Source organism: Cupressus sempervirens, chromosome 3 (assembly GCF_028749045.1).
Source record: "Cupressus sempervirens isolate cs-2001-9-10 chromosome 3, ASM2874904v1, whole genome shotgun sequence".
Taxonomy (NCBI): domain Eukaryota; kingdom Viridiplantae; phylum Streptophyta; class Pinopsida; order Cupressales; family Cupressaceae; genus Cupressus; species Cupressus sempervirens.
In genome coordinates this window covers 4,912,184-4,926,633 of record NC_143120.1, presented here as the reverse complement: position 1 = coordinate 4,926,633, position 14,450 = coordinate 4,912,184, and the positions used below count along the sequence as shown (strand labels likewise).

The following is a 14,450-nucleotide window of genomic DNA, read 5'->3' as shown; positions in this document are numbered from 1 at the left end:
TCTTATTCAGCATCCTGTAATCTATACACATCCGTAACGAACCATCTTTCTTCTTAACCAAAACTACTGAGGAAGCAAAAGGAGACTTACTAGGTCTAATGTGTCCCATTGCGAGAAGCTCCTTGATGGTTTTTTCTCTCATCTTTAAGCCTTTTGGGATGCCTGTATGGAGTGATCATAACTGGTTTAGCGCCTTCTTCTAGTTCGATGATGTGCTCGATCCCTCTATCAAGTGGCGTACCAGGTGGAATATCGCTGAATACCTTACTATACTTTTTCCTCAATATCTGTATGTCGGGATGATATTCTGTCTTTGGTTGTTCCTCCTGTGTAGGCATGAGAGTACACATGGCTGCCCATTCGAGATCCTCATGTCTCACCAATCTTTCCAATCGTCTAAGAGAGATCGTTCGGATATCACTATTCCGAATAGCTCTCAATACATGCTGCCTCCCATCTACTTCGAACTTAATCTCCATGTCCCTGAGTCGGAAAGTAACCTCACCCAATAAACGTAACCATGTCATTCCCAAAACGATATCCAAATCACCCATATTGACCACGTGGTAATCCGCTTTGAACTCATAATTATTCAGGCGTAAAGGCATGTCTCTGACTATCTTGTTACACTTAAGAGTGTATCCGTCAGCAACCTGTACACGAAGACCTTCAAATTCTTCCGTCTTAATACCACGACGTTCGACCAATCTTGCATCAATGAAGTTATGTGTGGCTCCGGTATCAACCAATGTAATCACCTTCTGCCCTGCTAGGACACCACGTAACCTGAAAGATCCTTCCTGTTGAATACTAGACAAACGCCCTTGCTGTAGATGCAATTCAGGTTCTTCTTTCTGTTCTAACTTTCCCGTCTCTTCCTCAGATTCTGAACCAGTGTGTTCATCCTCTTTTGCCGTACCGTCGGAGTCTGATCCTTCGTAATATGCCCACATAACTCTATTGGCTTTTCCTTTTGGTCGCAAGGGACAATCATGATTCCTGTCATATGGACCTTTGCAATAGAAGCATAATTTCTTCCTTCGCAAGTCATTTAATGCTTCTGTATCTAGGGGTGTGGTAGATTTCTCTTTGGTTTCAATGCTCTTCCCTTTATTTTTATCAAACTTCTTGTTGTCTTTGAAAGAGGTAGTACTCCTGGGAGTGAACCGGCTAGAAGGGGCTGTAAGTTCCATACTTCGTGCTTTCCTCATGGCTTCCTGCAGTGTTGGTGGGTCAAATGCCTTAATCCATCCCTTGAGGGGTTCAGACAATCCTTCTGTAAATAAGATAACTAACCTCCTTTCCGATACATCTGGTACCATGACTGACAACCTCTGAAATTCACTAATATAAACCTCGACATTGCCAGTCTGTCTTAATTGTGCAAGGTCGCGAAAATAAATTTCTGGATCCTTCTTATCAAAACGTTCAACTAATCTATCTACAAAGTCTTGATACGTTGTTACCTGGTTGTGTTGCAAAGTAACCATTCCATGTGACCACCAGTCATGAGCTGCGCCTTCCAGATGCAAGGTAGCGTATCGGATGGCATCTATTTCAGACATAGGCCTTAACGCTAGAAAGGTATCCAACTTATGAATCCAAGCTTGTGCCGTCATCTGACCACTTCCATCGAAAAAGGGTAAAGTAAGTTTACTGACAGCTCGCTGTAACTCGCTATCATAACCTCCTCTAGGTCTCCTATTTTGGCGGCTGTTCCTCATATGTTCCCTTCTTTGGTTTAGATATCGATCGAAGTTTAATAATTCACGCACATGCGGGGGTAATGCCTGCCATTCTGCTGTAGCAGCCCTAAGATCATCCTGGAAATCTTCTGGTGCATCGTCTTCTCCCATCTCCTGAGCCTCTTCCCTTAGGAAGGTGGGACGAGTAGGCCTATTTGCTGTCCATGATCTGCGCCTAGGAGCACCTTGTGATCCGGCCACACTCCTATCATCGTGATCAGATGTGCCTCTTCCTTGATCCTGAATCCGGGGCTGAATAACTCTTTCCATTATGGTAGTCAAAGCCTGTAGTGTCTGAGTTATTTCTTGTTGTCCGGTAGTCATGGTTCTGTAAAATTCTCTGGTTTCATCCTCGTTGACTCTGGGAAATCTTGGCGGACTCTGTCTTTCACCCATATCCCTGTTCTTGAATATGGTTCTCGAGTACAACTCCAGAAATTAAAGTACTTTTACCCAATCAGGATGGCAGGACTACTGCTCTGATACCACTGAAATGACCCTAGCTAATCACTACTACTATTATACTAGGGAAATTAATTACTTCAAATAACTGTGTTATTTGGGATTATTGTCTAGCTCTGTTGCACTAGGAAAACTTAGTTAAATAATCACAGCAATGCATATAATAAGAAGTCTACAATATCTCATTATTTATCAACATTGTAGCATTGTCAACAAAACATATAATAATCAATGGGGAACCTGTTTGGCGACCCAAAATGCCTGGCGCCTTATCAAACCACCATCTTGTAATTGGAAAAAACGATATCCACCAAGAACAATATTGGTGTGCTCAGACTTGGCGTTGTCCACTGGTCGGATATGAGCACCGAACTTGTGTGGAGCCGGCAGTAGAAATGTCTGGATCTGCCGCAGACATTCGATGATGTGTAGCTTGCCACTAACGATGCCAAGATCCGCAAGGAATGCCCTCTCCTGCCCGGCGGTATTGACTCTGTCTAGGATCGTGGTGGCTGGTCTGAGTTTAATACTGGCCCAATTTTTAAAATCGCGGCCTGTTCATTTCGAATCCGCCCATGACCTTTCAGAAGGAGCACCCGCTAATCTTCACCCTTCGAGTTTATCCTTGGACCTGCGAAATGGATAATCATGTGACGCCGAGAATCCTATTGAGAACTCCGTCTTATGAACTGTAATTTATCCCCCTCTGATTGGAGACGGATATCAGACTCTTGTCTGGTGCGATTGATATTCTGGCTTCTTCTACGAATTTGCTCCAACCTTGCAATGACTTGAAGTATGGTGATCTATTCTTCTTGAATCTCCCACTTGGCCTTAGGCCACAAATTTTGCCCTGTCAAAGTGACTGCAGTATCACTTTCAGATTGCAATAATTCGGATGATATTCCACATCCTCAAAATTGCAGATCTAAGAGAGTTTCCGTTCTCAGAGACCTCTAAGAATTTGCAGGCCGGGGACTACAAATTGCTCCAACTGAAAATAGAAATCGAATCATTAAACTGCTTGCTTCCAATGGGAGCCCTATGTCCTCTATTTATCTCCTTTGCTGAGAAGTTTCTGGAGATTATCCGGAATCATCTTGCACTACAGTTATTAACTTTATAAAATTAAATAATTAACTTTATAAAGTTAGAATACAACCTTTATTTAATATTGGAATGAGTAGGCCCCACTTACTTAATTGGAAGACAAAATCGACCCTCTTCCCATAATTATTTGCCTACGAGAGTCAATGATAGGCAAATCCCCTGTTATAATTATGTTGCTAAGAGAGGGACATGACAATCTACAATGGCTCTCAACTTTTATGGATCCATTCTCAAAACATCCTAGGAAATAACAAATCCCAAATACTAAGCATCCTAAGAAATGTTAAATCCCATATACACAAGCTCACTCTTCATAATATTGCATTTCATCAAATTGATCAACAAGTTTTCTTCTTTAAACCTTTGCAAGATTGAACTAAAAATGCTTCAAATGGTCCACCTCTATCATGTGTCATCCAAGTAAACAATGGCAAGCTGATTAAGAAAGGGCTTCACTAGCTTATTCAGCAACCTCAAGAAAATGCTAGAGGCTTAACATGAATGTGATCCCTTTTAAATCCTCTTAAAATCTATAATTGCTTTGAATCTAATCTATTCCCTCTTAAAATCCTCTTTGGTGATATAATTGACTCCTTTCAAAAAAGATTGCTTTTTGCTAGATTGCTTTGAATCTAATCTATTCCCTCTTAAAATCCTCTTTGGTGATATAATTGACTCCTTTTAAAAAAATCCATAAAGTCGTGCATTCGAGGTAATGAATATTGACACTTCATCCTTATGTTGTTGTTGGATCGTGAATTAGTGCATATGTATCGTTCACGATACCCTTTAGATGCCAATACTGCAAATTTGCTCAGACTTCCCTTAATAAAACTTTTATCCAACAACTCTTGAACCTACTTCTCACTTCTTTGTTCCCTGTTGGTGTTATCATGTATATGCTACCTTGTTTGGTAAACTTGCCTCAAGAATCAAATCCACTAATAATCCTAATAGGTGGTAAGACATCTGACAACTCCTTTGAAATTATTCAAACACATCCTTCAAATAAATTCTTTGCTTCTAGAAACTTGATCTTCTTTTCTTCTTGTCAATTTTTTAAGTCCAACAATAAAAGCATAACACATTCTTTCCACTTTTATATAGTTTAAACAATGCTTCCCAAAAATGAAAGGTCCATTTATATTGTTGTCTAACAAGAAGCTATAGCCAACAGTTCAACCTATCAAACAATGTTGATAATATTGCTTAACAAGACTATGATTCGTTGTAATTATATCCATTTCAATTTCTTCATTCAACCCTTCAAAAGGAAAATGCAACGAACATAAAATAGATGTACTTTTGATAGTTTCATCTAATAATCAAGCACAAGAAAGGCAAAACAAAGGAGTCCTATTTTGTCTTGTTGTTGTGTGGTTGTATATTGTAGGGTTTAAAACACAGCTCTCCATCACAAGATCTATTCACAATGCGATCACTCTCAAATTGGTCAAACAATTTTTTTTTATTTGTGGGTGGGGGAGGAAGGGGAGCTTGACCTTGAATAATACTAGAACTTTATGTGCTAAAACCTCCATATGAAGATTTTATAATCAAATTGAAGACGAAACTCTTCAAGAAGCTACAACAAGCTAGATTTGTAACTAGATAATTGTAAGTTATGATGCTATTTTCCTTGGCAACTACTCAAAGTTTGAAAGCCAAAGGAGGAGGAACCCTTAAGCTATTGTAGTAAGTAGAGAAGATTGCAGATTTAAATATTTTAACACAATTTCTATAGAAAAAAATGCACAATTAACTTTATGTTACCAATACTTGGCCCCATTTATGGAAAGTTTTTGTATTGTTCTCTGACGTGAGCCTTCAAGTTTCAAACTTTCATAGCTCTTTGGAGATTTCAAAGAATAGAGCCTCTCCCATCTCCTATCCCTCTTTCTTCAAGCTTGACATAAAGACGACGGAATCTAAGAAATCAAAGTCAAGACCCTCCTCTCGATTTCCTCTTCTCCATGTATTAGCTTTTAATTGTTTTAGATTTTGTAAGTTGTTAACCATTGAATACAATTCTTCTAGCCAATGTCAATGACACTCTAATTCAGCTCTTCACATTGACTGCAGCCTCCTAATTATTGGCCTTCTCAAATTTTCCAAGCTATATTGCATCATTGATTATTTCATTTGGGAGAGGACTCTAAATAACATTCAACTAACCAATCTAAAAATTACAAATGATCCTATTCCTTTGTCAATTGGTGCATGCTTAAGTTAAAAATATCTAAGTTACCAAGCTTGAATGCACAAGCCCCAAGCAGGATTCGAGTGCGCATCTAATATAGGTGCATTTATGGGTACTTGTTGGATATTATGGGTACTTGATATGGCTTATTCTAATGGTTTTAAACTATCAATTGGCATTTAATATTTGTCTTTAGTATTTCTCATTGATCAATGAACAGGTATCAAGCTATAAAATGTTTTAGTTTTACAAGTTTGTACATATATATTATCTTTGTATGTATAGTACATATGTATGTACATACATTTAACCATATGTGCCCAAACCCTTTAAAAAAATCGCATACCCATGTACCATGTTTGCGTACCTACTCCCAAACCTATAACTTAGGTTGAAATTCAACAAGGTTTTGTATGAGATGCTCAAGTTCAAATATCGGATACAAATTTAAAATAAAATGATTCTAATACCATATAGATATTATACATAATAAAGTCTAAAGGAAAGTGGAGAAAAAGCAAGTTTAGGAATCTATTGAAGATTGCACCAATGAATTGGAGGTCAAACAAGAGAAGTAATATGTAGAAAGAAAAGAAACATGTAATTCTCTTCATGAGCCAATAAAATAAATGGCAAAAAATGGTTAATAATCAAGGAAGATTTTGGAGATAGCAAAAAGTGCCATATATAAGCATACACATTGTTAATAGAGGCAAGATGAAAGTATGATAATACAAGGAATCAACAAGGCAATCACTATAAATCTATGTGAATCACAGGAACAAGTGCAATAATTAGTAGCAGCATAGAAGTATGGCTATTCATGGTAAAAAGGAACTTCTTACCGTGAAACAGAATAGAATAGAATGTGTAACAAAATGGGATCAAGGTAACATCAATCTAAAAACATTGTGAACACCGACAATGGATGATTGGATGATTAGACATGTTGTCACCTTTGCAATGATGTGTGAGTCACACCACAATGTGGCTTCTTCTTGTGTTTCAAGGAAAAAAATGTCAGAGGGGAACTGTTAGTTTGTGGTGACTGATCACGGAAATACTGTACATACTCCATAATTCCTCAGTGAGGTTTGAGGCCAGGTCGAGCAGCGGCATTTTTGAGCTAACATCTTGCAACTAATTTTAACCCTAAAGTAGCAAAAAATGCTTGTATAAAATAGCTTTGGGTTAGGGATTTCATAATGTATGGTGATATTGTAGCTTCTTGCAGCAAAATTGAGTTGTAAGGGATTCCGGATTGTAATCAAGTTGTAATCACTAGAAAATAATAATATTGGACTCGTTGTTCGGTGGACGTAGCCTAGGGATTGGGGGAACCATGTTAAATCTTGGTGTCTTGTGTTCTCTTCTGTGCGATTTATTATTTTCTAATATTGGTTATATTTGCATGTAATTGTTATTTCTTTCTATGGTTAATCCTAACAAGTGGTATCAGAGCCAGACTGTCTTCGTTTTTTTTAGCTATCCTCTGCAAGAAGGCCTCACAGTTGAGTGGGAGCGATGGCAGATGAGGGTAAGTTGAAGGTTGAGAAGTTTAATAGGCAGAACTTTTAGTTATAGAAAATGCAAATGGACGACTAACTTTATCAGAAGGATTTATGTAAGCCATTGGAAGGAAAAACCAAGAAGCAGGGAACTATGACAAATGAGGATTGGGAAATTTTGGATAGAAAGGCCCTTGGAAGCATTCGATTATGCCTGGCACTATCAAGGACATTTAATATTACAAAAGCGAAGACGATGGAAGAGTTGATGCAAACCCTAGAAAAGTTGTATGAAAAGCCCTCTACTTCAAATAAGGTACTTCTCATGAAGTGTTTAGTAAATATGAAGATGGCAGAAGGTGGATTTGATGCAGATCATTTAAATGAATTCAATATTGTTACTAGTCAGTTATCTTTTGTGAATGTCAACTTTAATGAAGAAATTAGGGCTCTCTTGATTTTGTGTTATTTGTCTGAAAGCTGGAATGACTTGGTAATGGCTATGAGTAATATTGTTTATGAATCTAATACCCTAAAATTTGATGATGTGATTGGTGTTATTCTGAGTGAAAAGTCGTAGGAAAACCTCAAGCGGATCTACATCAGGAAGTGCTTTGAATGCACAAAGCAGAGGCAGAACAAATGAGAGGAAGTAATTATGGAAATCATGGGAAATTAAGAGGAAAATCAAAGAGGGAGAAGTCTCAATCTAGAGGACCAAGAGATTGTTGGTACTGTGAAAAACCAGAGCATAAGAAGAAAGATTGTTGGACTCGAATGAACAATGAAGGAGATAAACCAGATGGAAACAAGGAAGCAAATGTGATAAGCAACAAATTTGAAGGGGATATTTTGTTTCTTTCTTTAGAAAGTGTTGATGATTATTGGATTTTAAATTCTAGGGCTTCATTTCATGCTACACCCTATAGAGGTTATTTTATCGATTATGTCCAAGGGGATTTTGGGCTTGTTTATTGAAGGGATAATGAGCCTTGTCAGAATGTTGGAAAGTGAAAAGTTAAGTTTAAGTTGCAAAATGGGAATTATTGGCTACTACATGAGGTAAGACATGTTCCAAGGCTGAGTAGGAATTTAATTTTTAGCAAGGCAACTCGATGAGGAGAGTTGTATAATTACTTTTAATGATAAAAATTGGAAGGTTTCAAAAGGTTCCCTTGTAGTAGCAAAAGGTGTGAAAGTAGGCACCTTATATCTTTGTATAAATCATACTGTTCTTTTTACTTTAATTGTTTCAAAGAAAATAAATGTTCAAGAACAGTTGTTGCAGTTGAGCAAGGAGAATAAACAGTTGTTGTAGATTCTAATATAGTGTTATAGCACAATAGACTTGAGCACATGAGTGAGGAAGGTATGAAATTACTTCATTCAAAGAAAATTTTACCAAGTCCGAAATGTGTCAATATGAATTTCTGTGAAAGTCGTGTGTATGGAAAACAAAAGAAAGTGAGTTTTGTGAAGAGTGGTAAGGAAAAGAAAAAAAAGAAATTAGAGCTTGTGCATACATATGTATGGGGACCAACTCAGGTAACTTCCCTTGGTGGCTCTCATTAATATGTTACATTTATTGATGATGCAACTAGAAAAGTATGGGTTTATTTTCTTAAACAGAAATCTGATGTATTTCAAACTTTTAAAAAATTGAAATGATTGGTTGAAAATGAGACTGATAAGAGATTAAAATGTCTTAGGTCTGATAATAGTGGTGAGTATTGCAATCATGAACTTGAAGATTATTGCTCCACTAATGGTATTCGCAGACATAAAACAGTTCCAAGGACTCCATAGGAAAATGGAGTGGCCGAACACATGAACAGAAAAATAATAAAGTAAGCAAGGAGCATGAGGTTACATGTTGAGTTACCCTTAAACATGTGGGCGGAGGCTGTCAATACTGATGTATATTTGATTAATAGATGTCTCTCTACTCCCTCGGGCTGTGGTATTCCAAAGGAAGCATGGACTGGTAAAAAGGTGAGTTATTGTTTTTTCAAAACCTTCGGTTGTGAAGCATTTGCACATATAGATTTTAAAAATAGAACCAAATTGGAAGCTAAGTCAAAGAAATGTGTACTTGTTGGATATGGAATTGATGAATTTGGTTATAGGCTTTGGGATTTTGAAAATACTAAAATTGTAAGAAGGAGGGATGTCATATTTAATGAGAAAGTGTCGTCCAAAGATCTGTTGCAGCAACATGAGAAGAAACAAAATGATTATGTAGTGCTAGATCATACTCCAAAAGATAATGTTCCCATAGTTCCTCGTGATCTACAACAACCGCAACAACAAATACCATACACACCAGTGAATGTTAGACAGTCAACAAGGCTAAACATACCTCCAGAAAGATTTTCTCCCCCTTTGTACTCTATTTTATTAACTGATGCTGGTGAACCTAAATGTTATAATGAAGCTGTGTAGGTAGATACTAAGATTCTGTGGGAGTCTGTAATGAAAGAAGAAATGGACTCCTTGTTGAAAAATAAGACTTGGAATTTATGTAAGTTGCCTGCAAGTAAAAAATAAATGGGTTTACAGGTTGAAAAAAGAGGATGGAGGTAAAAAAATATTTAAAGCCAAGTTAGTTGTAAAAGGATTTGCACAAACGAGGGGCATTGATTTTGATGAGATATTCTCTCCTATTGTTAAAATGACTTTTATTCGCATTGTTTTAAGTATTGTGGCTACTAATGATTTGCATTTGGAGCATTTTGATGTTAAAACAATCTTACTTCATGATGATTTAGATAAAGAGATATATATGACACAAGCACAAGGATTTGAGGTCAAAGGTAAGGAGAACTTAGTGTGCAGATTGAAGAGAAGTCTATATGACTTGAAGCAAGCACCTCGGCAATGGTATTTGAAATTTGACAGTTTTATGCATGAGCATGGATATAGTAGGTATCATTCAATCACTGTGTTTATTTTAAAAGGTTAAACGATGGCAACTACATTATTTTATGTTTATATGTTGATAATATGCTTGTAACTAAGTCTAACATCGATCACATTAAGAGGTTGAAACATCAGTTAGCACATTCATTTGCTATCAAGAATTTGGGGGCAGCAAAACAAATCCTTGGTATGAAAATTTGCAGAGATAGGAAGAACAAAAAATTGGCATTATCTCAGGCTGATTATATCAAGAAGGTGGTGCAACATCTCTCTATGGAGAATGCTAAAGTTGCTAAAGTTGTTAGCACACCTTTACCCAGTCATTTGAAGTTGATTAAGGAGATGTGTCCAAAGACACAAGAAAAGGAGGATAAAATGTCCAAGTTACCCTATGCTTCAGCTGTAGGAAGCTTAATGTATGCTTTTGTATGTACTAAGCCAGATATTGCACACACAATAGGAGTTGTTAGCAGGTATATGAGTCATCCACGGCTTGAGCATTGGAACGCAATTAAATGGATTCTCAAATATTTGAGAGTAACATCCAATAAGTGTTTACATTTTGGGGGCTCTACTACTGATTTACAGAGATATGTCAACTCACATTTGGCAAGGGATACTAATACCAGGCAAAGTACTACAAGTTATATATTTATTATTGGTGGGGCAGCAATGAATTGGGTTTCTCAATTACAGAAGGTGAATATTTTATCCACTACAAAGGCACAGTATGTTGCTGCTATAAAAGCAGCCAAAAAGATGATATGGCTTCAATTCTTCTTAGAAGAACCGGGACACCCACAGAGGGATAGTTATTTGTTTACAGATAGCCAAAGTGTTATTCATCTTGCAAAGAATTTTGCTTTGCATTCAAAAACAAAACACATATAGTTGTGGTGCCATTTCATTCAGTCAGTTTTGGATGATGGACAATTAAAGCTAGATAAGAAACATATAGATAACAATCCAACATATATGTTTACAAAGGTGGTGACAAAGAAGAAGTTGAACTCCTCTTCAGCTTTGGTTGGTCTTCTAGACTGAAAAGAATAAAAGAACAGCAGAGTCCAAGATGGTTTGATCCAATGGGAGCCTCCTGTAGTAGCTGCGTTACTACAGGATCAATATCCAAGTGGGAGATTGTTGTCTAGTGTGGAGCTTGATCAATCCGCAAGTGGGAGATTGTTAATTTGTGGTGACTAATCGGAGAAAATTGTACGTACTCCATAATTCCTTGGTGGGGCCCCGAGTAGGGATTTGGGGATGGCATTTTTGGACTGACATATTGTAACTAATTTTAACCCTAAAGCGGCAAAAATGTTGTATAAAATGGCTTAAGGTTAGGGATTTCATAATGTATGGTGATATTGTAGCTTCTTTATATTGAGTTGTAAGGGATTAAGGATTGTAATTAAGTTGTAATCACTAGATAATAATAATATTGGACTGTTGTTTAGTGCACGTAGCCCAAGGATTGGGTGAACCACGTTAAATCTTAGCGTCTTATGTTCTCTTCTGTGCAATTTATTATTTTTTGATATTGGTTATATTTGCATGTAATTGTTATTTATGTATGTGGTTAATCCTAACATAGATGGCATAAAACACACTTGAGATATGATATTATAACGTATTTAGGTAAATGGAGATGCTGACATGTTGCACACATCCCTTTAGTAAGTTGTATCAGGTCATAAAAACAACTTATGTGACTATTTATATTAGGCAATGAGTAGGCTTTCATAAGGTGTGCCCTACCTCAAAGGTTTATTCTATTTTTGCAAATATTGAGTGATATGGCATCTTGGCCCACAAACATATCTTCTATTGTTTGAGATCTATCTTCTACATTGATTTATTGTAATTATTATGCATGTGGTTCATATCATTGGCTATGGCATATAAGTCAAAGGGATGAGTCCGTCATAGTTCAATAACAAATTCACAGGAATATTTAAAAAAACAAGCATGTAACTATGTTGTATGTAAGCTAAAAGTATGCTTCCATCATAATTTCAGACACAATTTGTCAAGGTGGCTTAACAGAATAAATACATATTGATCATGGCATTTAGGCACTGCATCTTAGTTGTAGGTAAGCTTCTCATGAGATTCGAAAAACAGATTACATATGTGAATTCATATAACAATATTCCCGGGCATATGTCACTTCTAGGCCTAAATGAATGCTAGAGCCATTAATTAAAATTTAAAAACAAAAAAACAAATTATGTGGGTAAACTCAAAAAAACATATATTGTGCCGTGGCATGTAAGATCAAGATAAGCTCTTATTCTAGTTAATAAAAATAAACTACTCGAGCGGTTTTTCAAAATAAATACCAGTCAGTCATAACATGTAAGCCAACAGTATGCTTCCACTGTAGTTTAGAAAGCAAATTTCTAGTGAAGATTAAGCACGATAAATATGAACATCAATCATGACTCATGCATGACATGACATTAAAAGAGAACTTACGCTTCTGCTGAAGGTTTTATAAAAGGAAACATTTTTCCATGTACCCTTATTTGTAGGTAAAAATAACTTAAGCTGGTAAAATATTTTAGCCATGGTTTGAAAGTTTGAAACATTAAATTCTGCAGATCATTTTAACAGAAAAAAAACACAAGAGTTGCGATATCTGACAAAAAGGCACGTCTCCGCCCAATTTTGAAAAAAAATATTACAGGCCAAATGTGACAGAATAAAGAAAAATAATTACCAGTCATGGTATCTACTCAAAGGGCGTACCCACAGTATAGTTTGAAAAAAAAACAATTTGACAGGGTGAAGCGGATGGATAAATACCAGTTAGTCCTGACATTTAGACCAAAGGTATGAGTAGAATTAGCACCTATTAGTCCAGACATGAAAGCCAAAGGTATGTTTCTGCCATTAATTAAATAATAACTTAGCAGGGTAATCTAAGCAGATAAATGACCTGTAGTGACGGCATATACGTGGAAGGCATGTTACCGGTTAATTATTAGGAAAAGAAAGACTTAAACAAAGAAATTAAATAGAGAATTTAGGACCTCAATGGAATTTAATGTTTAACAATCTCCCATCTTATATTGCCAGATATGATTTTCAAGGTCGGGTGTCTTTCTACTTTTCTTCTGGGTTGTGTAACCAACGTTCTATTAATATTTCAGAAGGACAGGCGGTGCTTGTTGTAAGCAGGTTATCCGGAAAGGGAAAAACCAACTAAGAAATATTTGGAAGCAAGATATGAAAAATACCTGCATTGGCAAAAAGAAGAGTGGGATCATCCAGTGGAACCACGGGGCTGGATTCCCAAAATGTATGACCTTTAGACTCAAAAAACCGTATAAATTCCTCTCGAACCCGACTTGCCGGCCACTGGATGTCATTGCCGGTTTCTTCTTGCGAGCTCGGCATGGGTGCAAAGGATTATTGCAAATCCAAGCCCCAATTTAATATATTAAGTTAGCTCTGCAAATAATTAGTCCGAATCCTGATCCTGCAAATTATGCTTTCAAACACTATACTATTTTCCAAATCCCTGGCACTGGAAATTTCTTTTCGAAATATTGTCACGGTAAATTATTTACCATGCCTAATACTGGATGTTTTCCTGAACTCTAACCCTGCAAATTGTTTGACAAAGCCCGAGCACAATAGAAATATGATTCGGCCAATTCTAATTCTTAAATGCTCGCCACAAAAATCTCAATGCTGCAAAGCCCTAGCATAAAGATATATGATTCGGCCAACTCTAATTGTTAGATGCTCGCCACTAAACAACGCTGTTTAGAACCAAAAATCTTAGATACTGGACGGGAAAAAAATCTTTCACGCCTGCTCATCACGGAAAGGCAAGTGTAAAAACAACATAAATTAATAATAATAATAATTTTTAAAAAAGAAAAAACTAATCCTGTTTAATTACAATTTTTACTCTAAAAATCGTAATAGAGGCAAAGATGTCATTTATGTTTAGGGAATATAAATTAAAGAGTTTACGAACTTTCGGCGACCTAGGGTTTAGGCCCAGCCCATGCTTTAAATATTCCGGTGTCAAATGCGTAAGCGAGAATCCTTCGGGGTCCATGGGTTTTCTTCCGGGTGAAGGCTGAATATTTATTATTATTATTATTATTAAATAGGGTAACTATAGAAAAGTAAGAGATTTTTTTTAGGGTAAATTAAAGTGTGATATTGAGTCAAATGCATTGATCTATATTTTATGAGTAGTGGTTCACATGACTTCATCTCTTATAAGAATGAATTCTTAAGAGGTCACTCATTTAAAAACTAGTGTAGCTTGAGTGCATCTAACCATTTCATTTCATGGTTTAACTTTCATTGCTTGTAAATTAATTTGCAAAACTTTTACCAAGTGGTCTACCTTATGGACCATTCATTAGAAAGTTCTTTAAGCTCATTAATTGATAAGTAGGAGATATTTTCCATGGCAAGTCAAATTGTGATATTACTATTAGAATTCAACTATATGATTTTTTTAGTTAACACATTGACCCA

The 14,450-nt window shown here is 36.4% G+C and overlaps 1 protein-coding gene across 1 annotated transcript in view; it reads right to left on the bottom strand.

The window, feature by feature from the left end:
* The window catches only part of ALATS (Alanyl-tRNA synthetase), an 89,575-nt gene extending 75,866 nt beyond the window's left edge, over positions 1 to 13,709 (bottom strand). The window contains exon 1 of the mRNA XM_089817986.1: positions 13,187 to 13,709. Within this exon, the coding sequence (XP_089674112.1) occupies positions 13,187 to 13,346 (160 nt within the window). The 5' untranslated portion in view covers positions 13,347 to 13,709. The remainder of the gene's footprint in view (positions 1 to 13,186) is intronic.
* Positions 13,710 to 14,450: the final 741 nt, after the last annotated feature.